General features: G+C 46.9%; 2 protein-coding genes across 5 annotated transcripts in view; both read left to right on the top strand.

The window, feature by feature from the left end:
* The first annotated feature begins 1,027 nt into the window (after nucleotides 1–1,027).
* wdr1 (WD repeat domain 1) lies at nucleotides 1,028–11,385 on the top strand. The gene is made up of 15 exons (XM_028960128.1): nucleotides 1,028–1,162; nucleotides 1,927–2,048; nucleotides 2,143–2,233; nucleotides 2,326–2,473; nucleotides 3,150–3,330; nucleotides 5,126–5,203; nucleotides 5,310–5,390; nucleotides 6,374–6,607; nucleotides 6,694–6,781; nucleotides 7,933–8,089; nucleotides 8,411–8,498; nucleotides 8,601–8,711; nucleotides 9,105–9,278; nucleotides 10,048–10,192; nucleotides 10,819–11,385. Exons 1-15 carry the CDS (start codon nucleotides 1,042–1,044, stop codon nucleotides 10,923–10,925), a joined length of 1,926 nt encoding a protein of 641 aa, XP_028815961.1. The 5' UTR covers nucleotides 1,028–1,041; the 3' UTR covers nucleotides 10,926–11,385.
* Nucleotides 11,386–12,274: 889 nt separating this feature from the next.
* slc2a9l2 (solute carrier family 2 member 9, like 2) overlaps nucleotides 12,275–27,331 on the top strand; it is an 82,141-nt gene continuing 67,084 nt past the window's right edge. For 2 of the 4 annotated variants that reach the window (XM_028959963.1, XM_028959961.1), the window contains exons 1-5: nucleotides 12,275–12,343; nucleotides 15,314–15,533; nucleotides 15,937–16,091; nucleotides 20,697–20,795; nucleotides 24,659–24,819. In XM_028959963.1, coding sequence (XP_028815796.1) covers nucleotides 15,473–15,533; nucleotides 15,937–16,091; nucleotides 20,697–20,795; nucleotides 24,659–24,819 — 476 coding nt within the window. In that variant the 5' untranslated portion in view covers nucleotides 12,275–12,343; nucleotides 15,314–15,472. Of the gene's footprint in view, nucleotides 12,390–15,313; nucleotides 15,534–15,936; nucleotides 16,092–20,696; nucleotides 20,796–24,658; nucleotides 24,820–27,331 lie in introns of all 4 variants that reach the window. The other 2 variants (XM_028959964.1, XM_028959962.1) reach the window with 2 other exon arrangements.

Genomic DNA, 27,331 nt, shown 5'->3' with positions numbered 1-27,331 from the left:
CGACGCGTCCGGACGTTTTGGTCGAAACACAACTTCCTGACGCGGAACGGAGCCCCTGTGCGGTGGACGCACAGCAAACTTATCTCCGTCCCCGCCGGTTAAATCGCAACGTTTAAACGTGACGTCACCGCACGTGTACGTGCAACGTGTGTATTTTTTAAACAGTAGCCCCGTAGTTCTTCCATAGATCATCTACCAAACAACACTTATTGCACGTTTGCATTGCAGTCTACATATAGCCGTTGGAAACCGTTCGTTGTTCCCTCTCCGCTTGAGTGAGCCCAGAGGACTCAGAGGACAAATTTCACTGTGTGCATCGTGTGCTGTGCTGCTGTGTATCACATGTGACAATCACTTCACTTTACTTTATAATACAAAATATATAAGGTTTCAATTTGAGAATTGAGGTAGGCTGATCAATCTGCACAAAACTTTTATTGCTCATGGAATATATGGAATACTGCACATGAAAGGGCAGTTGCGGCCCAGCGGGTAAGGAAGCAGACCCGTAATCGGACCCATAAACAGAAGGCCGAACTGCCGAAGTCCCCGCACACTACTCCCCGGGCGCCTTTCATGGCTGGAACTGCTGTTTGACATCATTTTAAAGAATTAGAAAGATGAGGACATGTTGCGCTCATGGAGGTAGTAGCCTAGTGGGTAACACGTTTGCCTACAAACCAGAAGACCCAGGTTCGAACCCCACTTACTACCATTGTGTCCCTGAGCAAGACACTTAACCCTGAGTGTCTCCAGGGGGACTGTCCCTGTAAATACTGATTGTAAGTCGCTCTGGATAAGGGCGTCTGGTAAATTCTGTAAATTATTTATTTATTGTCGTCAGTTTTCAATGGATAATCGATAAAGGCGACTACAGAGTCGACTACGAGGGTGGCGATAACGATGGGCGCCTTCGGGCGTCTTTTTTTAAACGCGTTACGTCACGCCGTCGTCTATTCACGCGTTGACTCGAGTCGCGCCGCGGCCCGACGTCACTTCCCCCGGCTGCGGCGGGAGCGCGCCGGCCGACTTTTACCATATATGGGCAGGGCCAGGCGCGGCGCCGCGCTTCCGCGTGTGCGCGCGCAGCAGAGACGCGGGCGGCTCCGTCCATCCCAGCGGTTTGTCCACGGCCAGCGCGGCGACATGGCGTACGAACTGAGTAAGTCTCTTGTTTTCCTCCTCCTCATTCTTCTTCTTTTTTTTTTTTAACCCGCCTTCCTTTAAACCTCGACCGGTCCCGCCGCGTCGCTCTACCGCGACGACCGATGCGGAAATTCGGGGGAAACGCCGCTCGTCCGGGGACTGTTGTCTCTTACATTCACATTTACAGCCCTGATCCAGAGCGCCTTACAATCAGTAGTGACAGGGACAGTCCCCCCCTGGAGACACTCAGGGTTAAGTGTCTTGCTCAGGGACACGATGGGTAGTAAGTGGGGTTCGAACCTGTGGGGCAGTGGTGGCCTAGTGGTTAAGGAAGCGGCCCCGTAATCAGAAGGTTGCTGGTTCGAATCCCGATCTGCCAAGTTACCACTGAGGTGCCACTGAGCAAAGCACCTGTCATGGCTGCCCACTGCTCACTCAGGGTGGTGGGTTAAATGCAGAGGACAAAATTTCACAGTGTGCTGTGTATCACGTGTGAAAATCACTTCACTTTCACAACCTGGGACTTCTGGTTCATAGGCGAGTGTGTTACAAACTAGGCTAGTACCACCCACCCCACCTCTTGTCTATTACATTTACATTTACGGCTTTTACCAGACGCCCTTATCCAGAGCGACTTCCAATCTGTAGTTACAGGGACAGTCCCCCCCTGGTGACACTCAGGGTTCAGTATCTTGCTCAGGGACACGATGGTCGTAAGTGGGGTTGAGTGTGTTACCCACTAGGCTACTAGAACCCACCCCACCTCTTGTCTCCACGCAGAGAAGGTGTTTGCCAGCCTCCCGCAGATGGAGAGGGGCGTCGCGAAGGTCCTCGGCGGAGACCCCAAGGGCAACAACTTCCTGTACACCAACGGGAAGAGCGTCATCATCAGGAACATTGATGTAATTAAGTCGCATTAAGTAGATCTGTTAAGTTGTCGTCTCATTAAATCACCGGATCTTTATTTATTTTTTCCTGCCCCATCCCGGTCACCAGAACCCTGCCATCGCCGATATCTACACAGAACATCCCCACCAGGTTATTGTCGCCAAATACTCTCCCAGCGGCTTCTATATCGCATCAGGAGGTACGTTATTCCTTCGTTATCACGTTGGGAGTTTTTTTTTTTTTTTTAATCGTTCCTCAGCCCTGCCGGCTTAAAACCTCGCTCGTCCCCAGACGTGTCGGGCAAGATTAGAATCTGGGACACGACGCAGAAGGAGCACCTGCTGAAGTACGAGTACCAGCCGTTCGGGGGGAAGATCAAGGACATCGCCTGGACCGAGGACAGCAAGCGGGTCGCCGTGGTCGGCGAGGGCAGAGAGAAGTAGGTCCCGGGGGTTAATGTTGCTCTGCAGAATATGTGGTAGGGTCATCCGCCGAGGTGCCACTGAGCAAAGCACCGTCCCCACACACTGCTCCCCGGGCGCCTGTCAGGGCCGCCCACTGCTCACCAAGGGTGATGGGTTAAATGCAGAGGACAAATTTCACTGTGTGCACCGTGTGCTGTGCTGCTGTGTATCACAATGACAATCACTTTAACTTTAACAATGCGTGGTTGGACTGAGCTGCACGTGAAAGTCAGGCGCAGAATTTCCTTATTTTTTTTAATCAAAACCCTGACATGATGTGCGTAGAGAGAGAACCTTGTCGTTCTCCATCTATAGTGAAGTGATACACAGCAGCACAGCACATGGTGCACACAGTGAAACGTGTCCTCTGCATTTAACAGTCACCCTTGGTGAGCAGTGGGCGGCCATGACAGGCGCCCGGGGAGCAGGGTGTGGGGACGGTGCTTTTCTCAGTGGTACCTTGGCAGATCGGGATTCGACAACCTTCTGATTTTCTTCTTTTTTTTTAGTGAAGTGAAAGACCGTAGTTCTTCCAGAACACCTTCATGCACCAACGTCAATATTATTAAGACACTATTCACTTTTTAATCAGGATTTTTTGTCGTCGTTGGGAAGGTGACTCGAACGATGTGATGTTTTGTGCGAGAACAGGTTCGGGGCCGTGTTTCTGTGGGACTCCGGCTCCTCGGTCGGCGAGATCGTCGGCCACAGCAAGATCATCAACAGCGTGGACATCAAACAGACCCGCCCCTATCGCCTGGTGACGGGCAGCGATGACAACTGCGCCACCTTCTTCGAGGGACCCCCGTTCAAGTTCAAGTTCACCATGAGCGTGAGTCCGGCCGCGCCCCTATTTTACATGCAGGTCGTCCCCTTTGATTCAGGGAGGCGGACAACAACAACAGAGACATTTTAATTCTTATGTAGCCCATAATCCCATACAGTATGTCTCAATAGGCCCTACAGTTGACACCCCCACACTTGACCCTTCTGCACACAAGGACAAACTCCACTAACAAAACTCCAGGAGAGAGGGAAAAAAAAGAAAGGGAGAAACTTTGGGAAGGAGTGATGAAGAGAGGGACGCCCTTCCAGGGTAGAGTGAGTGTGCAAATGGAGGGTTGGTGATTGTTTGTCCAATAAGAGGAAAAAGTCCTATGGTGTAGCATAGAACATCTGTCCATGTTTGGAGGTGCTGGACAGTGCAGAGTAGTTGTTTAGTCCAGTGTCGCGGTGGACATCACGTGTCCATTATGATGCTACGGGTCCATTTGAAGATCCCTGAAGCTGTAGTCGTTACGGTGGTTGGTGGTAGCAGTTGCCAGGAACCAGGATTCATCTGCTGGTCTCTTCACTGGACTCTGGAGGTGGTCTGGGCGCCCGATTCAAACAGAAGCATCGTGCGACCGGTACCGAAAACCGTGGCTATAGTCGGTATATCGGTGCTACATTTACATTTACGGCATTTACCAGACGCCCTTATCCAGAGCGACTTACAATCAGTAGTTACAGGGACAGTCTCCCTGGAGCAACTCAGGGTTAAGTGTCTTGCTCAGGGACACAATGGTAGTAAGTGGGGTTTGAACCCGGGTCTTCTGGTTCATAGGCGAGTGTGTTACCCACTAGGCTACTACAGTGGCCCGGCACAGTAACCAGGACAGCCTAACTAGGGCGAGTTTAACCATGTCTGCGCTGGACTAGGTCCGCCTCGCTGCACTCATTGGTGCTTATTGCCGAGTACCGTGCGACGGAACGAGCCGGTTCTTGTCGAGGGGAGCGCTCTGCGGGCCTCCGCGCTGTTTCCCCGGCAACGGTGTGTTTCCCCAGCAGCCGCGCGTGGTTCCGAAATGGCGCCGTGAAAAAAGGGACCGGGTTGTGAGTGTGTGTGTGTGTGGGTGGGGTGTGTAAAGAGCTGGAATGCGCTCTGTGCCCGGACTTGTGTTACGGTTCCGACGTAAACCGCAGCCGGAAGCTGTGAAAGGGACAAAAGCGCTTTCATTACACATTTACCAGTCCGAAGAAACTATCGCAGACTTATTAATTACCGGCGCTCGCTTGACCATCAGGACGGGAGGCGGGGCAATAAGAATCATGTTGACCCATGTACGATTCATATAGGATTTGTCATTTGTTTCCAGTGTCATGTGATCGAAACTCTCCCTTATTCTCCCAACTTCGTCATTATAAACGCATAATAGAAGCAAAGCTTTTGTTTTCCCGCCCCTTTTTTCTGTATTTAGCCAATCCGGAATCCTCCGTCACATGGGGTGGAGAAAAGGAGACCACGTTCCTCGCTAAACAATAAAGGGATTTGTGGTTAAGTTTGTGTTTCTGTGATGACTGTCTTTGAAATGAATCTTTTTTAACATTTTATATACATAAATATATACATATATGCAAATATGGGGCAGCGGTGGCCTAGCGGTTTAATTAAGCGTCCCCGTAACCAGAAGGTTGCCGGTTCGAATCCCCCTGAGCAAAGCACCGTCACCACACACTGCTCCCCGGGGCGCCTGTCATGGCCGCCCGCTGCTCACCAAGGGTGACCGTTAAATGCAGAGGACACATTTTGTCGTGTCACCGTGTGCTGTGCTTCACCTTAATACAAAATTTGGCTTCTATTTCAGGACCACAGCCGCTTTGTGAACTGCGTCCGCTTCTCTCCAGACGGGAACCGGTACGCCTCAGCCGGGGCCGATGGCCAGGTAGGTCCACGTCTCCAGCTGCTTCATCGTGTGTTGTGCTGTTGTCGTGCGTATTTATTTCCCTCCTCCTTATCTTTTTTTTTTTTTTTTCTTCTTCTTATCCAAGATCTTCCTGTACGACGGGAAGACCGGAGAGAAGATCGGAACCCTGGGCGGGGAGAAGGCCCACGAGGGCGGGATCTACGCTGTAAGTTTCATAGCGATGTCCTGCAGGGACTGATTTGATATCAGATGGTGGGTGGACTGATGACGTCCTCTGGTGATCGTGCATGCTCCTCGAGCTGGTAAACTGCAGTAATCGTTTCCTCTTCAGTGGGAGAGGCGGGTGCGGACCACGTCTCCACTTGCTATTTCTTCTCCCTTCTCCTGGTCATTAAATTGTCACAGTTTTAAAATTTGTTTATTTTATTTTTTTTTAATTCTGAGACGCGCTCTGCAAACCTCTGCAGACACCGCGGTCAAAGTTGAATATTGTTTAACTTTGGCGCTGGATGATCAGTATTCCGCTTTGACCTCTGCGCTTTTTTTTAAAGACCCCCGCGGGTACCCTGTCAATCGTCCAGCGGCAAATCCTTAATACCGATCAGTCAAACGGTTCTAAAGGTAACATGGGATACAATTATGTATCAAGGGGACCAGCAGGGAATGTCCCACAATGCTCTGGAGTGTATATACAATCACGAGGGTTAAAGCAAGAAATGGTAGTAATAATAATAAGAAGAAGACATCCTGGGGGTCTGTAAGATGGGACGTCGCAGGGCCATGACGTTTCTGCAGCTTTTGTCTCGAGGAGAGGCCCATCACCTCCCATGGGTGAGGCCTATCACCTGGGTGGTAGTAGCCTACTGGGTAACACACTCGCCTATGAACCAGAAGACCCAGGTTCCAATCCCACCAACTACCATTGTGTCCCTGAGCAAGACACTTAACCCGATGTTGCTCCGGGGGGGGGACTGTCCCTGTAACTATTGATTGTAAGTCACTCTGGGTAAGGGTGTCTGCTAAATGCTGTAAATGTAAGTTGAACCTCCGTTTTCCATACCTTTCTCAAATGGCAAGCTTCTGCCAGGTAACATCAGGTTGGAGTTGTGACTTTTGTGTGCGAGTTGTTACCACTTTTCCCAGTTGTTCCCAGCGGGGTCAATAAAACGCCACTCTGGCTACCTGCAGGTGAGCTGGAGCCCGGACAGCACCCAGCTGATTTCGGCGTCGGGCGACAAGACGGTGAAGCTGTGGGACGTGGCCAGCGGCACGGCCGTCACCACCTTCGCCATGGGCTCCGGCGTCATGGACCAGCAGCTGGGCTGCCTGTGGCAGAAGAGCCACCTGCTCAGCGTCTCCCTGTCAGGATACATCAACTACCTGGACAAGAACAACCCCAACCGCCCGCTGCGGGTCGTCAAGGTGCGTCCCGGGGTGATCCCGTCCCGAAGTAAGATCTGCCGGTTTACATCTGTCATTCGCAAATCACCTCGGTTCCTGTCTTTCAGGGTCACAGCAAATCAATCCAGTCCTTAACGGTTCACAAAAACGACGGGAGGGATTACATCTACTCCGGGAGTCATGACGGACACATCAATATCCTTTTCCCCGGTTTCACAACTCCAAATCAAAAATCTAAATTCTAATTTTATTAGTCACATACACAGTCATACATGGTGTGAGATGAACCGATATGCAAATATTTTTAACATTAAAATATGTGTAACAGGTAGGGTGAAGGTATGCAAATGAGTGAAGTGAAAGTATAAAAAAATTGTGCAAGAGTAAAGATTTTGTGCAAAGATTCTGGGGTGCTTGAAAGTGGAAGTGAAAGTGCTGGAGTGCGTTGGAGTTCTATGAAGTGATGTGATTGTTGAGAGCTCGGATAGCCTGCGGGAAGAAGCTCCTCCACATTCTCTCAGTGTTGGCCTTCAGGGAGCGGAAGCGCTCCCCTCCATTGTTGGGGTGGCCGAGGTCCTTCGCTATCTTCCTGGCCCTGGTGCAGCACCGCTTGCTGTAGATGGATTGAAGGTCAGGGAGCTTGGTACAGATGATGCGTTCAGCTGATCGAACCACCCTCTGTAGGACTCGGGCACCCGTTATCACATTTACATTTACAGCATTTACCAGACGCCCTTATCCAGAGCGACTTACAGTCAGTAGTGACAGGGACAGTCCCCCCCTGGAGACACTCAGGGTTAAGTGTCTTGCTCAGGGACACAATGGTAGTAAGTGGGGTTTGAACCTGGGTCTTCTGGTTCATAGGCGAGTGTGTTACACACTAGGCTACTACCACCACCATCACATTTTCCTACTGTATCTGTCGGCATCTTAGATGCCTATAAAAATGTTAAAAACATGTCACATGGTGCCACAGCAAGATGTGTCCTCGGCATCAAGCGAGCGGTGGGCATCCATGGCAGGCGCCCGGGGAGCAGTGTGCGGGGACGGCACCTTGATCAAGGGGACCTCGGTGGGGGGATTCGAACCGACAACCATCCGATTACGGGCCCAATTCCTTACCCACTAGGCCACCACTGCCGCCTTAATGGTGCATCTTAATGAAAAGGGGATGACATTTTTGAACGCCGTGAACGTTGATTGTCGGTTTCTAAACTCAAAACACAGCAAAAACTGGGAAGTTAACTGTGTCTCGACATTTCCGGCTCGTGACATTTGCTGTACTTTTATATACGGGCTGCTTGTTGATTGGTTGTTGAGTTTTGCTCCGTAACTCCGGCCTCCACATTACTGGGACGCGGAGACCGGCGAGAACGAGGAGTTTGCGGGGAAAGGACACAGCAACTCTGTGGCCAAGATGGCGGTTAACGGGTCCAACCAGCTGGTGACCTGCAGCATGGACGACACCCTGCGCTTCACCGACCTGGTCAAGAAGGAGTACAGGTGTGTGTGTGTGTGTGTGTGTGTGTGTGTGTGTGTGTCAGACTGTCGTGGTCTTTTGTGCTAAATGTGGTTTAAAGTGGATTTTGCATTATGTGCATAATACAGTGTGGCGTATTTCACAACATGTAACTTTTTTTAAATGCCCGGAACTGCTGCTAGATTGACTAAATGAACCGAAGCACTGTTTATTTAAATATAACTATATGCACACACACGCGAGCCAACCCAAGCACTACATTGCGGGGTCGGGGCGGGGCAACTGAAGGACTGAGCCATGGGGTCGCGTGTAAATACAGATGTGGTTGCTCTGTGTGCTGACAGCGCCTCTGACCTGGTGAAGATGGAGGTCCAGCCCAAATCCATCTCCTTATCTTACGGAGGACTGGTCTTGGCCGTCTGCATCGGGCAGGTGGGTAAAAAGTTCCGTCTTAGTGCTGCGTGCAAATAGTTCCATGCAAAATGGAGTCTATTTTTTAATCTTTCTGTTTTTTTGGGCGGGGGGGTTGAACAGCTAGTTCTGCTGAAAGACAAGAGGAAAGTTTTCACTCTGGATAACCCTGGCTACGAGCCTGAAGCTGCAGCCATTCACCCGGGTGGTGCAACTGCTGCAGTGGGTGGAGCTGTAAGTCTGTTTTTTTTTATGTAAATAAAGTCGTATTTATGGCATAACACACTTCAAATACAGCCCCTTCTGTGCAGCGTTTTACGTTCTGGATAAAAACAAGCCTCTGAGGCATTTTAAGGTCTTTTATTTAAATATAACTATATGCACACACACACACACACAGTCAGGCAGCGCCATCTAGTGTTGCTTCCACTTATTACACTTCACAAAAAAACAAAATGTCTACACTTAAGAAAATGTACATGTCTGACATAGTCATATTGATTTGAAACATTCTTTCTGAGGTATTTGTACGGATCATTTGAATTATTCGAAAATGTTCAAATGCATTGAATGTTTGAGTGTTCCACCAAGGTGAACTCGACTCTGTTCTGATCGCCCCTCCTGCAGGACGGAAAGGTGCGCTTGTATTCCATTCAAGGAGACACCCTGAAGGACGACGGGAAGACGATTGAGGCGAAGGGACCAGTGACGGACATGGCTTACTCCAACGATGGAGCCTTCCTGGCAGTGTCTGACGAGAAGAAGGTCATCACGGTGTTCACCGTAGCCGACGGTTATGAGGTTTGCTTTTTCCGCCTTTAAGTCTTCTGTGAGCACAATAAAAATGGCAGAAATTGGCATCTTTTAAATGGGGACATTCCGAGTCCCTGGCTCCCTGGTGCCGGCAAAAAATTAAATAAAATATCGCAGAAATTAGAGCGAGCAAGTAAGAGCATGCAGCCAAGACTGCATGCTCTTACTGCATGCTCTTACTCTGGAGAGATGCACGGACACGACGTTTCTAATATCAAGCAAGAAAAAAAAAAAACATATACATCATCATAGCAGGGGAGAGCGCCCCTAAATGACGATATACAACACATTTTTACAGGCCGCTGATATAGGCAGTACCACGAGTCTGTTCACTGTGTAAAACTAGAAGAGATTGAAACGGCCGGGGAGGGTAGCGACGGTCACGGGTTTATACGTTAAGTAATAAACTGCTTATGGTCTGTGGGGTCTGGTTTCAGAAAAGAATTGTGATAAAAATTCTAAATCGTTCGATATGGAAAAGCGTACCTTTAAAAAAAAAAAAAAAAAAAAGTCCAGCTCTTGGTAAATAGTATGGCAAATTAGTCTTTCCTTTCGAGTCATGTATTGGCACTTCGCAGTGGATTATCTGGCTTATGCCAGAATCACTTCATATGGGGAAAACGGGCATTTGAAAGAGTCATGTCCTCTCGTTTAGGCAGCATGGCTGCATGCACATTTATTTTGACTCCTGGTAACCAGCCAATCAGAAAACGGCACTCCGTAGCCCACGGCATTAATGCTCTTGATCCCATTTCAGGTTAAGAACGACTTCTATGGCCACCACGCGAAAGTCATGTGTCTGGCTTGGTCCCCGGACAACGAGCACTTTGCCAGCGGAGGCATGGACATGATGGTGTACGTCTGGACCGTCAACGATGCCGACAAAAGAATCAAGATACCAGGTGAGGCCCTTCATCTGGTCCTTTAAGTACGACCTCAGTACAAGCGTCAGGGAAGAGTACCCTGGATCCCGGGGACTGGTGCTGGTCGTGTCCGGTTCTGTGTCATGGATCTTTTTTCGGTGTCTGGTTTGCCGTAGGCTCCAGCGTGGGTCTGGCAGCAGATCATCTTACAGCAGAAACAGTAGTTTTATATTTCAAAGATCCATTTAAAAGAAGTTAATATGTTGAATGGGGTTGTTTTTTTTTTGTTTTTTTATATATATATATTTTTTTTTATATATAATTGGTTATTTAAATAGTTTTGCATAACTTTGGTGTTTTGGTATTACAAGGTGGGCCTAAAAAATTACTAAATCATTTTCATTTTCTTAATTGACTTGCCTGACATCAGATACCAATAAAAGTATTAAAATTGCTTGCTGGCTTCATTGCTGGGTATTCAAATAATGTATAGATGCCTTCCTCTTATTTATTGGTCATGCATTCTACTTCTCCTATTATTATTATTATTTTTCAGCCACAACTCTGACAGATTTTCATAAATTACATTCAACAAATGGAGAACATTTGTTAAATTTAACATTGTCTTTTTGTAATGGGCTTTCTACTGCATTTTCTCTGTCCAGATTCTCACCGGTTGCATCACGTCAGCGGCCTGGCCTGGTTGGACAAGCACACCCTGGTGACCACATCCCACGACGCCAGCGTTAAACAGTGGACTCTGAAGATCTGAGCAGCTCGACCGCACTCGACCGTCAGGGGCTAGGACTGCTACCCCCCCCCCTCCACGTTTACTATTGTTTTTTATTAATATATATATCTCTGGCTATATTGCGGTCAGTCCCATCATCTGTCAGAGCAGGGAAAGGTTCTCGTACGGAACAAAAATAACAGTAAATAAAGCTCACGGTGCATTTTAGCGTTCAGAGGGTTCCATTTCGGTTGGCAGGCAAGCAAGCAAACTGGCGTTTAATCGTTTTAAGCACTTAACATCCGCGGGGGCTTTTCCTTTTTCCAAAAAGTCACATGGAACAAAGTTTTCTAAGCTCAACATTCCAGAGGCTTCAGCCTTCTTGTTTTTTGGTCCTGAAAATGAATCGGTTGTCTGTTAACTCGCGCCCGTGCCGTTCACAGTCCCTGTTTGGAGGAGCAATAATACAGAATCTCAGAAATAAATAAGGTGGTGGAATAAGGCTGTGTGTATGTGTTGAAGCTCTTTTTTTTTTTTTTTTTTTTGTAATATCCTGGTTTTTGGTTCGATGCCTCCACTTTCACTGGGTGGACCTTTCATCATAATGAGAATAAATATAAATAAACCCCTTTTTTTTTTTTTTTTTGCATCTCTTTCAGGGTGATTTGCCTTTTTTTTCCCCTCCATCTCATTTTACTGACATAAAGGTGCATTAAAAACCCACTGAGATCTTCTGCAGGCTGTCGGAGGAAATGCCGCGACTGGGAAAGGGGTTAAAAGAGCCCTGTTACTTATTAATCATGTAATGTGTGCTGCTGGGAGATGAGGATGAAGCCACAGAGCTAAATAACCTGCTGGAGACTGAACCAACTATCCTTCTTTAATTCCACCTGAACGCACCATTGCAGTTGAGGAAGTGAACATTTCGAGACCTGCGTGTCTTGCTTTCATGTCCCATCTTTCCCAACGCTGAACAACGCATGAATTCATCGGTCATAAAATGCTCCGCGGCCTAGTTTATTAGTGTCGGTGCGAACACCAAGGGTGACTATTGAATTATTAGGTGAATTATTGAAATTATTTAGTTGCCCGTGACATTAAAACTCAAATGGCGTGAATCACTACCGCTTTCTAACTGCGGAGGGTTTAAGTGTGAAAATTGAGCCATTTTTAAACACAAAATACAAATACATATGGCATATATTTATTACTTCATTAATATTATTTGAGCTGTTTGCAATTTGCAATTACTGCACTATTAACAAACCATTAAAAGCAACGTAATTAACGTTAATTGGACTTAATTCATAGCCATAGACAAAAGTAACGGTACCTAAACCAGGTACAGGGCCGGAGACGCAGGGGACAGCCGCGTCCTTCCACCGTGACGAAGGCGCCACGCATTTCCGGACGTGTCGCAAGCGAGTCCGACCGAGCCATGCAGCCGCGACACGAACCGGGTGAGTTCAGGCCGGACCGAAAACTGCTGCGACGCACCTGTCGCAGGTAATAAGCTGGTGTCGCCGCTCCCGCGTCGGACGCGTACACGCGCGTCGCGTTAACGCGTCCCGAGCGGCGACGCGTCGTCAGCGCGTCTGCATTTCTACGCACGGACGTGAAACAAATAGATTTAAAAGTACAATTTATATTTTTTTTCAATCTTTTTTTTTTATGCCGTTTGACACGGAGGTCGCCTGGGGGCGCCACTCCAAAAAAAAAAGGAAGTTGAACGCCCGACATTGAAAACGACGTGACGCGTCAGTCCTGACGCCACGTGACCCGTGGAAGTGGCGCCTTCCTGCGCTATTTCTGTCCACGCACAATAATCAAATCCCGCAAACGGACGTCATGTGACCCCGGACACGCTCGCTGGGGCTTTATTACGATTTGTGGTAGAATTAGGGTGGTAGTGGCCTAGTGGGGTAACACACTCGCCTATGAACCAGAAGACCCAGGTTCAAATCCCACTAACTACCATTGTGTCCCTGAGCAAGACACTTAACCCTGAGTGTCTCTAGGGGGGGGACTGTCCCTGTATAAGCGCTCTGGATAAGGGCGTCTGATAAATGTTGTAAATGTAAAATGTACATTTGTGGGTCAGGATGCCAGGCTTCGTATGGTCTGGTATGGATGATTCCGATGATTCCATATGGACCAGCCACAAGACCAGTGACCGATGGGAGATGAGATAAAGAAGACTCCTGACTCTAACCTGGAGCATGGTCGCGGTGAAACGTTGGCTGAGGGGAGACCACTCGGCTCATTAGTGCTCAGCACTCAGCTCCATCAAGCCATTAGGCCAGAAGCGGCGTGTGATTACGTGGATTCTGGGTCCATGTGACCTGGATGAATGCACGGTTCTGTCATCAACGCACGAGCATCCCGTTAATAATCCTGCAGGATCAGGCCGCTCGGATGGCCGGAGAGGGCCGGACTGCGACGAGATCTTAAGCGTTGAATGCGAAGAATGCGGATGATGACATCAATATCCACGTAATGCGCCAGGGGAGAATGTGGGAGGGGATTTCTCTCTAGTCCTGAACAAGCCCGTGTGTAATCATTGCGTTGAAAATGGTATTTTCATTGGTGAAATAGGTTATATATGGAAGCACCACTAGATGGCACCAGTTTATGAACATGAAAATTAGTTGCCCTCTAATGAAGGTAACTTGATGTAAAGGTCCTGTAGATCTTATATCGCCCCCTTGTGGTCTCCAACATTTTAGACGACACTTATCCAGAGCAAAAAGGCACTTTGTCTTTCATCTCTTTGTCTTTACATCTACGTATCAGTAAACGTCAGTTATTGACGGATTTGTGGTTTTTAATTCATTTGAACCTTTACACAGTTGCTTTTTTATAATTAGTGTCCAGATTTTGGTCAGCTTTTGCACCGGCTCGTGCTGCTTGATGTGTTAATGATTGATCCGCGGGAGGCTTCTCGCTGATAGCATGTTCAGGTCACTCTGCCGTTCGTTTCCTGCTAGTCGACGAGCGGACCAGGTAAGTGCAGGTAGACGCCGCTGCTCGTGGGACTAGCAATTCTGCGAATCCCCGTTAATCTGTGGAGAACGTTGTGCTGTAGGTGCTCAGGCGTGGACTTCCGTTCTCCATTCACTGGCCTGCAGAGATTTACATTTTAAAAGTTATATATTTCAAAAGGCACGCTGCTCGTTTCTTGGTTCTGGTAAGATTCGGTTGGAACCATAACAGATAACCAGCCTTAATTCTGGAAAGCGGGTCGTGTGATGAAATGCAGAGTCACGGTTGGACAACAATTTGACTGCAAATGCTGGAAGAAGAAATCAGTTATTAAGAAATGAATTCATTAACGGGACATTTTGTTAGGACAGATCTTGCGTCCCCTTTTATCAGCTCATAAAGCTCTCTCTCTCTCTCTCTCTCTCTCTCTCTCTCTCTCTCCTGACAATCTTGACAAAGTAACCTAATACATTTGAAACTGTTTATTTCATATATATTAAATTATAATGCATTTAGACCTCAGGACCAAATCAAAACTGACCTGCAAAAACAAGAATTGGTAATACATTGGCAACTCATTTATAAAATTATGTATATTAAATATGTTAAAACGTATATAGATGACAGCATGTTAAAGATGACGTTCTTGCTTTTAGTTTCACCTCATACGAGGAGTATTCCGGTTATGGCGTAGTAATATTACAGTAGGGCGCCATGTATCCTCTGGACTCCGCTGAGTTCATTTCGGGTTCAGATTGAGTAATTTCGTGGGACATTGCCGTTGGATGGCTCTGCCTCTGGTGGTCTGGACCCTTCTTTTTCTCATGCGTGCGTGAATGAACGGTTACGATACACGCAAACACTCTCCAACGAGTAAAAGTCCAACTTGCGCTGGCCATATCCGTGCTATCTCTGATATCATAAAATAACCTCACTATGCCACAGAAAGTATTAAATCAGAACTCTCTCTCCAAATATATTTGATGTTCTTGACGTGCATGTTCATGTTTGAGCCACAAATGCTTGGCAGCAGCTGACAAAGAAGAGATTTACATTTATTGATGAACAGCAGTGTAGATATTAGGGTTGGGACTTAAAAATTGACCGTGGTTCTGGATTTACGAACTGGATATTTGTTAAAAATGGTCAATTTCAGGCTCCGTGGGCATTTGTGAATTGGCCAGATTTGACCTGGTGACCGTTTTTACTGCATTGGAATCCATAAAAGTGATCAAACTGAAATGTCAACCCTGGATTTTGTCTGGAAATGTCAAGTCCGGATTTTAAAGAACTTGATGCATATTAGAGATCCGTCGTTTCTGTTTCTTTAAATACTTCTGAATCAGCACCAAGGTTGAGTGGTGACCACCTGACACCCAAATGCGATTAGTTGCCGCCCAGCGTCGTGCTCCATCAACGTTCATGTCAGCTGACCTCTTGTCCTCCAGATCTGCTGAGATCGGTGTTTTCCCACGTCTCGGTTTCCCAACACCAGAGAAGATCGATCATCCTCCGGCGGGTCAGATCCACATGAGAGACCCCCAGGTAGCTGGTCCAGAGCCAGGAGTTTCTCAACCCTCGCCGCCGCAACACAGAACGGGACTTTCATGAGGAAGGGTCACCTGCTCCCCGAAGGACAGATCTACCCCAATAAAGGAGCTGTGAAAGGTGGGACCTGCATTTTTAAAGTGCTAGAGGCGACGGGGCCTTTGCAGTGGCCGCCCCACGTCTATGGAACGACATGCCAATCAGTGTCAGACAGGCGCCGCCAATCAAAGGGTTTAAATCTCGCCACCCTGGCTCTTAACCCAGCGTGACGTGGTTTTATGTGTTTTTTTATATGCAGTCCTTTCTTAACCCTTTTACTATGTTGTCTTAAATGTTATTTTATTCTGCTTTCTTTTTATTCTTTATTTTTAATGAAATTCACCTTTTTTATTTTAATATACAGCAGTTTGATCAGCTCCTTTATTGTGTTAAAGTGCTTTATGAATAAATATGGCATGGTATGGTAATTTTTGGGTTTGTGACATATGATCTCTTTTTCTATCACGCGCTCGGTCGCCACTAGATGGCGTGGCGGTACGTCTTCTGGATCCTCACTCTCCTCTCACCCTGCGCAGGGACTCCCCCCCGCCAAAGAACCCCTGTCCTGAGATGGGCGGGAGCGAGGAGGGCGGCGGTGCCGAGCCCAACAATAACGAAGGCGTCCCACCGCCAACCAAGGTGCGTCCATCCCGACCCGACCTCTGCGGTTTCAGCATTTTCCAGGTTCAAGCAGCGAGGCCTCGTGATTTATGATTTAGGCCCAATCATAATAATTGATCCCGATGAACCTGTGCACATAACCGGAAAAAAAGGAGAACCCACAATTAGCCCGTAATTGAGCGGTGCAAGGTGTAAAAATGGATGAATAAAAATGGTGTAATGCACCCGAGAAGGACTGGAAATTAGCAGCGCGCCCGTTTTGATTACCGCAAATTGGTATTAACCGGCCGACCAGCACCCAACACTGCAGTTTAATGAGCTTTGTTCTTTCCTTCTCGCCTGTGGAAATGCAGCACTGAGGTGCATTAAATATTTTTTACAGCCCTGCTGATTAGTCCTATCGCCGCATTCTCTCAGCCGTTAACCTTTCCCCAAGATAACAGAAGGAAAACGCCCTAATTGAATTGGGAGCAGCGGGAAGCGGGGTGGCTCGGTGCTGACATTCCCCCCTTTAACAAAATGCTATTATCTCTTCATTATGGAAAATCCGTTCATATCGGCGACATTCATACCTCTGCTGTTTGGGTGGAGCGGTCAGGCCGTCTTAGTGTCTCGAGTCATCTCGGCCCTGCCGCCTCCTTCCGCCAACCGGCGTCGTTGGGTTTATCTCGGGCCGGACGCGCTGATGTCGGATGGCAGGTGGCGGGATGGCCGAAAAGGAACAATCGAGATTCAATCGAGAAATCATTCCACATTTTGAAATAATATTAAATTGGGTATAGAATTGCGAATCTTGGAACTTGAATGATGACATTTTTAACACAATTTTTAGAATATAATGTAGAATTATAACAGAATAGGGGTGGTAGTAGCCTAGGGGTAACACACTCGCCTACGAACCAGAAGACCCAGGTTAAAATCCCACGTACTACCATTGTGTCCCTGAGCAAGACACTTAACCCTAAGTTGCTCCAGGGGGGGACTGTCCCTGTAAATACTGATTGTAAGTTGCTCTGGATAACGGAGTCTGATAAATGCTGCAAATGTAAATGTAAATGTAGAATAGAATCTACAGGGTGGGCCATTTATATGGATACACCTTGATAAAATGGGAATGGTTTGTGACATTGAACACATTTTACAAGTGGTCAGAAACTTGTAAATAACTCATGAAAGAATAAAGTTAAAATGTGAAATTACCAATAAATCTGATGTGTCACATGACCCTTTTCCTATTGAAAAAACAGAAGTTGGATCCAAGATGACCAACTTAAAAATGGCCACCATGGTCACCACCCATCTTGAAAAGTTACTAATATACTAATATACATATACTAATGTGCCACAAACAGGATGGTAATATCACCAACCATTCTCATTTTATTAAGGTGTATCCACATAAATGGCCCACCCTGTAGAATTCACTTTTTTTTTTAATTAGTGGTACTTTGTTACGGAGTAAAAGATAATTAAAGCTTAGGTAAATAAATGTGCGTCTGTTTATTTTAAAATGATTTATTATTTATCTGATCATCTGATGGTTATTGTTAATGTGACGTGTATAATAATAAGCGACTCCAGTGATAGACTTTCGTAAAAAGAGTGTGGTACAGGATTCTAATGGTTTTGTTTTTATAATCAATAGTATATATTTGCTGCATTGGTTGATTATGTTAAATTGGCACAAATTGACCATTTTATTAGAATATGTATTATTTTTTCTCCCCTTATGGAATTTATTCCCCTTAGGAATTAGTCCCCTTATGATGTCATAAGGGGGAAAGGTTACCTCCCATTTTTCCATGCTTTTTTCCGCCAAGAGAATTTTCCACCCCTCCCCCAAAACATTATCTCCACCGACCGTCATGGCTTCCAAACGAGTGAAGCATTGCGGTCGCTCGGTGATTGGATGTGAAAATGAGCACAAATGTATTTTTCTGTCCTTCTTTTTTTCTCCTGTTCCTCTTCGCGGTTTCCCAGTCTCGCTTTTACCCTCCTCCCCCTCCTTTCATCTTCTCCTTCTTCTGCTCGCTGTAGCCCAGGTGTGTAGTGCCGGTGACAGGAGTTCTTTGTATTCTGCAGACCGCGGCTCTCGCTGATTCGGTCACCTGGGATGTAAAACCCCTGCAGACCGAATCACAGGCGGCCTGGAATCTGCCCGTTCTCCCCGTTCCGCTGCCTCTCTCTCTCTCTCTCTCTCTCTCTCTCTCTCTGCGTTATCTTGATTCCTGGTGAGAATGGATGTTGTCGGTGATTTGAATGCTGGATCATCAGCAGTTACTTTTTAATGGCTGTCCTGCATGCACGTTCGGTGGAGATGTCGGAATGCTTTTCACGCTTTTCAACGCAGGGTTGGAAGCAGAAAAAAGGGTTAGAGCTTCTTCAAAACTGTTCCTGGTCCACAAGCTGTCCAAGGAAGGAAATGTGGTCTGTGGGGTCAAGCATTATGAAGGCTTTCTGATGCATGTGAGGAGTTAACATTTACAGCATTTACCAGATGCCCTTATGCAGAGCGCCTTACAATCAGTAGTTACAGGGACAGTCCCCCCCTGGAGACACTCAGGGTTAAGTGTCTTGCTCAGGGACAAAGGGGTAGTAAGCGGGATTTGAACCTGGGTCTTCTGGTTCATAGGAGAGTGTGTTACCCAGTAGGCCACTACCAGATGGGAAGGTGTCAGTAAAGTAAAGTGAAGTGATTGTCATGATACATAGCAGCACAGCACACAGTGCACACAGTGAAATTTGTCTTCTGCATTTAACCCATCACCCTTTTTGTAAGCAGTGGGCAGCCATGCAGTGGGCGCCTGGGGATCAGTGTGTGGGGACGGTGCTTTGCTCAGTGGCACCTCAGTGGCACCTTGACGGATCGGGATTCGATCCGGCAACCTTCTGATTACGGGGCCACTTCCTTAACCGCTAGGCCACCACTGGTGTCAGTACACACAGTGCATCACATTGTGGGCTGGTCAGTTGAAATAAAACTTTACACATCTTGGTTGGGCGTAACCACGTCTGCTCTCAGTTCGACCTCGCTGCATGGTGCAGGCTCTTCGTTTAGTCCTTTTTGGAGGTGGTGGGCGGGGTCAGGTCGCCTCGTTCATCCTGGTTGCTCACATGGTGCACAGCTCCCATACTGGAGGGCAAACAAATTTCTTTTTAAAGGCATCATTAACAAGGCTGTGCTGCGTTGTGTCACAACGTGTCCCACGCCAAACCTGCCCGGTGTGGGAATTCATAAAGTAGGCGGGGCTGCCATTCTTGCTTTGCATTGTGTGTGTGTCTACACACTCCTCCCGTATGAAACTGTCATCTTCAGGTGTTCTGTCCATCTTTGTCCATGTTAATTAACTGGATTTCACTCGCAGATGCCGCCCGCGCCGTCACGTCTTTGTCAAGAAGGTGTTTTTTTACACAGATGTCACTTCTAGGAGACTAGTGCTGTGGCAGATGTTAAGGGACCTGTTTGTGACGTTAATTATTAACCGACATCGGGCAATAACACTTATCTCCATCTGTGTCGTGGGGGCGGTGGTTTACCAGGCTGTTATTGATCTGTTGGCATTCGTGGCCACGCTTCAGGAGGAAGGAAAAGGCTGAAATAACGGAATAAAGGAGCCGACAGGACGCCCTGCCTACATTTGCATAACTAATTACATCCCGTCAGCCTCTCAGCTCGGCAGCTCGGCGGCTGACTTGTCGGGTTTTTTGTTTTGCGCTGCGTGCTCCCGTCCCGCTCTCCTCGCCGCCGATTACCGGGCCGCATCCTGCATAATTTGACCTGCCAGGTCTGTGGAGGGCCGAGCGGCCCGCCTCGCAGAATGCATAATGCCGCGGAGCGGGCGGAGCTACTCCCGGAGGAGAGGGGTTATCTTTTCACAGTGCGGCGTCTTCCCGTCTTCATTTCAGAGCCATTTCAGAGCCACCTGAGACGTGGGTCCTTCACATTCACGCCGTTATGGATGCCGGGGGTCTGTACGCTTCCAGAATTCACAGACGTCAGTGAGGACGGACTGCTGCTCGCTGGTTATCTGGAACTAACCACCCACCTTCCAAGCCCTTTATGTTCTGACCCCCAGATGAACAAAGTTAAAAAAGGGGGGAGGGGCCTGTAGGCATGATTGACAGCTCTCCCACACCATACTTCCTCATTCTGGACGATTCAAGATGCCCAAGTGTCACATGCCCAAGATTCTTCAGTCCGTTTTGCAGAGATGGACGCCATTCATGCCGTAATTCGACTTCTGTGTAAACGACCACTTCTGCTCTCGTTTGTAGACATTACTGTACTTGTCCTTCATTTAGTCTTTATTGGAGAAAGAGAGACTTGTTCAGACCTTGGTTCTGGTGAGGGAGGGTCTCTCTGGCAGAAATGTGCTGACAGGGTCCTGGTTGATCACATGGTACACAGCTCCCATACGATTGAAGGCTAACAAGTCTTTTTTACAATTAACTATTACCAAAAAAGCCTATTTTTTACATTACCATATTTGGTTAGCATTGTGTGTGTGTGTGTGTGTGTGTGTGTGTGTGTGTGTGCATGTTTTTCTGCACTCCTACGTGGTGATTTTGCATCCTTACTTTTCCACCATTAATGGGGTGTGTGGCTTTGCCTCCTCGATACAGGGACTGACCGCCTGCCTGATAGGCGCGGCTTTCTTTGGTGCCCTGGGCTCGTCGTTTCTCTACGGTTACAACCTCTCTGTGGTCAACGCCCCTGCCAATGTAAGTACACTCACCCGCCCATGTCCCCAGAGCCACCACAACCATTCATAACCACTGATGCTCATGTCCAGGAGGAATTGAACAAAAATTGGAATGTCTAAAAAAAGACATTTTTTTGCAAATGCAATCGATTTTTTTTTTTGGGGGGGGGGGGGGGGGGGGGGGGGCATATTAACTGTTTTGAGATGCACCAGTAGTCCCGCATTGTGCAACATGTTCTCTCTGGGTTTTTGGAATCTCGCACCCGTCCGTCCCTCCACTTTCATTTCAAGTTTACAACTCTGGTGCGAGCCAGTCGACTCTAAACACTTCTGTGTGTTTTGACAAAAGGCAATTTCCAAATCCATTTGGCTGCAATCACTTAATGGAGCGTTCCCCTCCCCCGTCGCAGTCAGCCCTTGATAGGTGCTGCTGAGTTAAAAGATCATTCAGATGTTGTTTCACTGCATCTGCTTTATTTCCCCCCGCGTCGCCGCCACGCCGCTCTGCCGCTCCGAGGCACTTTTGTGTTCCGCGAAACGTAATTACAATAATCCAGGGGGCAGATAGAGCCGGAAAAAAGATCCCACGACGCACACAGCTGGAGAGATCCCTCTGCCAGTGTAATACATGCAGCGAATAAAATTCCGAAATAATCAGAAGATTACACATATACAAATATGTGGCGTTGCATTGCAACACTTCATTTTGAAGTTGTGTAATATGGATTGTGGATTTGTCTGGTTGCAAAATTGTGATATCTATAGTGTATGGATCATGTCACTCCAATTGTAAACTCATTTCTTGATGGAGTTTTTATAAAAACTGCACAATACAGATGTTCATTATTAATTAATAGATTTTTTTTTTATGTTGTGCTGCCCTAACTGAGTTGTGTGACCATCTCATTTTGCACATTTTTATATTGTGTTTCTCTGTTCATTCTGTACACCAATGTCACTTTCGCCAGTCCATCCATCGGAAGCTTGAATTCAAGCTTCCGATGGATGGAAGCTAGCCTAGTGGGTAACACACTCGCCTATGAACCAGAAGACCCAGGTTCAAATCCCACTTACTACCATTGTGTCTCTGAGCAAGACACTTAACCCTAAGTTGCTCCAGGGGGGACTGTCCCTGTAACTACTGATTGTAAGTCGCTCTGGATAAGGGCGTCTGATAAATGCTGTAAATGTAAATCATGCCTACAGGCTCCTCCCCTTTTTTATACGTGCTTATAAATCATAAGTCAAGTTCATCTTCTGTGATAATTGCACACCAACAAAAAGGTTTGGGTGGGTAGTTTGTTCCTTCTCTCTTGTTTTTGTCTGTGCATTTCTGTGTCTCTGGCTGAGTCCCGCTGCTCATAATCTCACGGCTGACTGCGTAGTGAAGGACAGCTGGGTCCAGACAAACGGACAGCACCTGGGTCTCCAGCAGACCATCCTGGACGCTGTCCGTGTCCGGGAAAATAGTCCAGGATGAGGAACCCAGAATGCACTGGGCCTGGTTCGCAACGTACCTGCTCAAGCATCCAGACAGCTAATGAGAGAAAAATAAGGTTTGCGGGGTCATTAAAATAAATAATGTAAATGATCACTTTTATTATGCCAGGGGTGTCATGTTATCAGTTTGTCTCTTCCTTGTGAGTTCAACTTCTCAACAACACCTACTTTAGATTTGACCCACACGTCGGCCCCAAGAGTAAGTGGTTTTGGTGGGAGTGGTCATTGTGACCACACCTACTTTGTGAAATATCTGATACCCTTTGAGTTCGAAGGGACAAGTGAAGTCTGGAGAGCAAAGATGCGGTTTTGTTGGTTATAGGTCACTGCAGTCTCACGTTAGAAACACTCCAGCCAAATCCAATAATGAACTGATGAGACTTTCAGGGTCAAGGTCACTGACGGCTGCTTCAGCAACATGTGACCAGCCTTTCAATCCCACTCTAATAAAGTAAAGTGAAGTGATTGTCACATGTGATACACAGCAGCACAGCACACGGTGCAAACAGTCATATTTGTCCTCTGCATTTAACCCATCATCCTGAGGGAGCAGTGGGCAGCCATGACAAGCAGGAGCAGTGTGTGGGGACGCTGCTTTGCTCAGTGGCACCTCAGTAGCACCTTGGCGGATCGGGATTCGAACCGGCAACCTTCTGATTACGGGGCCGCTTCCTTAACCGCTTGGCCACCACTGCCCCACTCCTCGCCACCACCTTCCTCTGGCCTCTACTGTTAGGGGTGGCCACAACGGACCCGGCAGTCTGGCCGCCCCCGGGCTTGGGACCAGCTCCACAGTGGCCGGGTTCAATCTCTCTTCTCTGTTGCAATAAATAAAATAAAGCATTAGAATATTAGAACAAATGCGTGTAAAATCCCAATCCTTGGTTTGGTTCACCATTTTCAGAGTGGAGGATCTAATTAACAACCCAGATTTTTTGTTGGTGAAAATGAAGTTTTAATATGTATTTATGAACAAAGTTTTAAAAGGGGAGGGGCCTGTAGGCATGATTGCCAGCTTCCTCATTCTGGACTATTTAAACCTGCCCCCTGTCAATATGTGACACGCCCAGCTGTAGCACAGCGTCCTTCTCCTCCCTTTCTCCTCCATTCTCTACACTCCTAATACCTCTTGTTCACAAATGTGACCACGCCCACCATCATATAGATCTCGGTTTGTAAGGGTGGTAGTAGTGAAAGTGAAGTGATTGTCACACGTGATACACAGCAGCACAGCACACAGTGCACACAGTGAAATTTGTCCTCTGCATTTAACCCATCACCCTGAGTGAGCAGTGGGCACCATGACAAGCGGGGAGCAGTGTGTGGGGACGGTGCTTTGCTCAGTGGCACCTCAGTGGTACCTTGGCAGATCAGGATTCGAACCAGCAACCTTCTGATTACGCTTCCTTAACCACTAGGCCACCTCTGCCTAGCCTAGTGAGTAACACGCTCACCTATGAACCAGGAGACCCAGGTTCAAATCCCACTTACTACCATTGTGTCCCTGAGCAGGACACTTAACCCTGAGTGTCTCCAGGGGGGGGACTGTCCCTGTAACTACTGATTGTAAATCGCTCTGGATAAGGGCGTCTGGTAAATGCTGTAAATGTAAATGTAACTCATTATGGCCCTATTTCCTACAATTAGTTGTGAAGCTTTGTTGGATGTTCACAGGACACACTTTGCAGATGGCGTTTTCTGCACGAAGCTCAGTCTGCTAGGTCCAACCAAACAGTTCCTCACTATTCCTTCTGCAGATGAATAACCTGCACACATTGCAAAACAAAAAAAAATATATATATAGCAACATTTATCTAAGATGATGACAGAAGATGCAGGACTGGTGAAGACCGAGAGAGCCAGGGAGGGCAGACTCCAGGCAGAAGGCAAGAAAATGACCTATTTGGCCCGAACAGAAGAGTAGAGGGCAGAGGATGGGCAAATTAAAGCATGGCCGGCGCATCCCTCGCCTCCATGTGAAGACCCCGCATCCCTGCAGATATGACCGCGTGTGGGCCGGGTGACATGTCCCCGCAGCGATTTGTCCCAGATCTGTGTCAGCGTTGCATGCTGAAGGTCATGTGGCGGAGTATGAGAAAATTGCCTCCTCCTCATCGCCGTCGTGTGGTATTTTCACGCCGTCTCCAAAGGGCAGCGTGAGCGGATTCACCCGTGCATGATGAAGTATCTAATATATTGTAATACTGACCGACAGCTTCTTTCATTATTTTTAACGTTATCTGTCAAAACCACCTTGAGCATAAAACATTTGCTCATGCAGAGAATCCACCTGTTGAAAAATACTTTTTTTTTGCATGCCAGAGTGATAATTTTGTGCATGAAACGTGATATTATTTTAACGGCATATAATCACCTCTCCAGTACATCAAAGCGTTCTACAACAAGACGTGGCAGGAGCGATATGGGGAACCGATCGGAGCCGGGACGGTGACCTTGCTCTGGTCCCTCACTGTGTCTATCTTCGCCATCGGTGGCCTGGTGGGGGCGCTGACGGTCCCCTTCCTCATCAAGATCTTTGGCAGGTAAGAAGGATGGTGCCATTTTCATTACTTCATTAATGTCGTGTGCTTTAACAATAAGGATAATTAACACGTATGCAAATATGTGTTCACATTCATTCATTTTGTATCGGGATGAATTGCATTTACTATTTGATGCATACTGGGCTGCATCCTGGTTTATTCACATATTAAATATATATATTTTTTAATTGTGTTGCTTGAGCATATCCACGTGCTAACCCAAGATTACATTATCTCCTGCATGTGAAGCTGCCGGGCGAGGTTTCCTTCCTCTCTAACGGCCCACATGGTCGTCCCAATGCTGCTCCCTCGTTCCCGTTGCGATATTTCACGCCGGTTATTTTTACCACTGGGACGTCCCCTGGGACCGGTGGACTTGTTGGGCTGGTTTAGTTTAATGACGCTCCCTCTTGTTCCCCTCCATCCCCCAGGCCTGCAGCCCCTGTGAGGGTTTCGTTCACAGATGAGCAGGTGGAGGAATTGTATCCACAGCTCTGTGTTTCTTTTTTAATGGAGGTGAGCAGGTGTGTGTTTACCCTGCTTCCCCGGACGCGGCGAGATGCCTCCATTAAAACGGGCTCGTCCGCATCGAGGGACTGCTCTTCTCTTTCCCGTACTGTAAGGAGCGGCACGGTGGGGTTTATGGGGAAAAGGGGACCCGCTGTCCTTTCCACTCCGTCAACTCCACCAGCACCGACTGTTCAGCGCCTCGGCCCAGAGACCCACTATAAACCAGCATTACAGGCGCATGACCTGATTTCATAAGGTCTGTGCTATGCTGCTCTCCACAGCCGAAAATTACACACAAGTCTTCAAAAACACATCTATATTTTTACTGGAGAGTGTGTCCATGTGTCAAACTGTGTCCAACATTTCTATACTTCAATTAAATAATAATCACTGATGATCTGAATCATAATTCCAGTCATTAGCTGTTAATGTTGCAACAATGTAGGGCTGTTGGAATTAATGTCATAATCGATACATCGCGATGCAGAACGTAAACGAATATATCATAATGCGTAGTGAATTTCTAGTTGAGAAGTCGTGCCGGCAGTGACTTGCTGCCTGATCTTGTTTACGCGGACGTTTGAAATGAACGGTGGAAGTTGAATGCCAGTGGAAGTTCAGTTTACACCTCTACAACAGTGCAAGACATCTTACTAATCAAGTATATACCCACTATTCAATAATTAGAGTTGCCCATCGATTTATCAATTGTACAATTCATCTAATTAATCTCACATTTTGCAAATAACGAATCATGATTAATCACGATTAATCGTTAGGAGTACAGCTTGCTGTCATATGTATAAACTCAATTACTAAAAATAAATATGGGTCTGTCGCGTTGTGTTACTTGTGGCAGAAAGTTTCATAACAGCACCTGACAATCAAATAGATTTTTGCAATTTTGAACGGCAATGCATTGGCCAATCAGTCGGGTTTATTGCAGGGTTAAGCAGCTATGGTGTTGTGAGCGAGAAACAATGATTGGTTGCTGATTGGAAATGACATTCGTATAATGTAATTGCAGTGATTATCTTTGACAGCTACATAAAGAGTATAATAAAAAAAATGCTTTTGGTTGAGAATCAGCTGTTTGTTGAGTTTTAGTCTCATTGTTTCCTGTTCCTTGTTAGCCTGCACATGATAGTCCATAAAATCTTATTTTACACTTAACTTGACTACTCGTGAGGGCAGTGATCAGGAGTGTGATCAGGAGTTGGAATCCTCGGGATATCACAATAATTTTTTTAATGGTTTAAGAATTTTTTTCTTTTCAATTTTCTGGATCTTTATGTTTTCATCCTTTTGTAATACTTTTTATGCATGAATGAGTGATGACTACACAGTGTAGGTTTTTTTTTTCTATTTTTACAAAAATCCTTTTAATGAATGCAGTTTCTTTTAATCTTTATCGAGTTAAATGTGCAGCAAACGTGCATCATAATATGTTTGTAGGCCAATTAACTGCAGAGCTGTAATCCATAATTCATGCTGATGCATACATATGTATTGAGTTATTTTGCAGTAGCCCCTCGCCATGTGCTCATGAAACATGGACACGCTGCAGCGTCTCACTGGACCCTAATTTCATTTTAATCTCCAAGGTTCGAGGCAGCACACTTCTCACATGACGCTTCCTCGTGCAACGGTCTGGGAATTAGGGGTGATGTACGCAGAATTCCTGATCACCTTCCCGTGACCAGAAATTCAATTACAATGGAGTTAGAGTTAGAACAGGGCCTTCAAGATTTGAAGTCCCCCTCCCCTGAAGTTGAAATATTTACAAGTAAATCAGTGCCACTTGACCAGCAGGGGCAGTGTAGGGTCAATATAGTGATGTTACCGCAGCAACAATGGCAGAAATGTTTTGAAGACGCATAATGATGCATAACTTCTGCTGTACATAAAAACACTGGGCCACAGATCTATTTCTGGGTGGATTGCCAGCCCCGGTTTAAGCTTCATACTGATGCTTTTCATTTGTGTAAGAAAAATGTGAATT

Source organism: Denticeps clupeoides, chromosome 18, assembly GCF_900700375.1.
Source record: "Denticeps clupeoides chromosome 18, fDenClu1.1, whole genome shotgun sequence".
Lineage (NCBI taxonomy): Eukaryota > Metazoa > Chordata > Actinopteri > Clupeiformes > Denticipitidae > Denticeps > Denticeps clupeoides.
This window is presented reverse-complemented; position numbering and strand designations above follow the sequence as displayed.

Coding starts and splice junctions, on each gene's coding strand:
- wdr1 (XM_028960128.1), top strand. CDS start 1,042: ATGGGCAGGGCCAGGCGCGGCGCCGCGCTTCCGCGTGTGCGCGCGCAG. Junction 2,234..2,325: donor CTTCTATATCGCATCAGGAG/GTACGTTATTCC, acceptor GCTCGTCCCCAG/ACGTGTCGGGCAAGATTAGA. Junction 6,782..7,932: donor GAGTCATGACGGACACATCA/ATATCCTTTTCC, acceptor TCCGGCCTCCAC/ATTACTGGGACGCGGAGACC.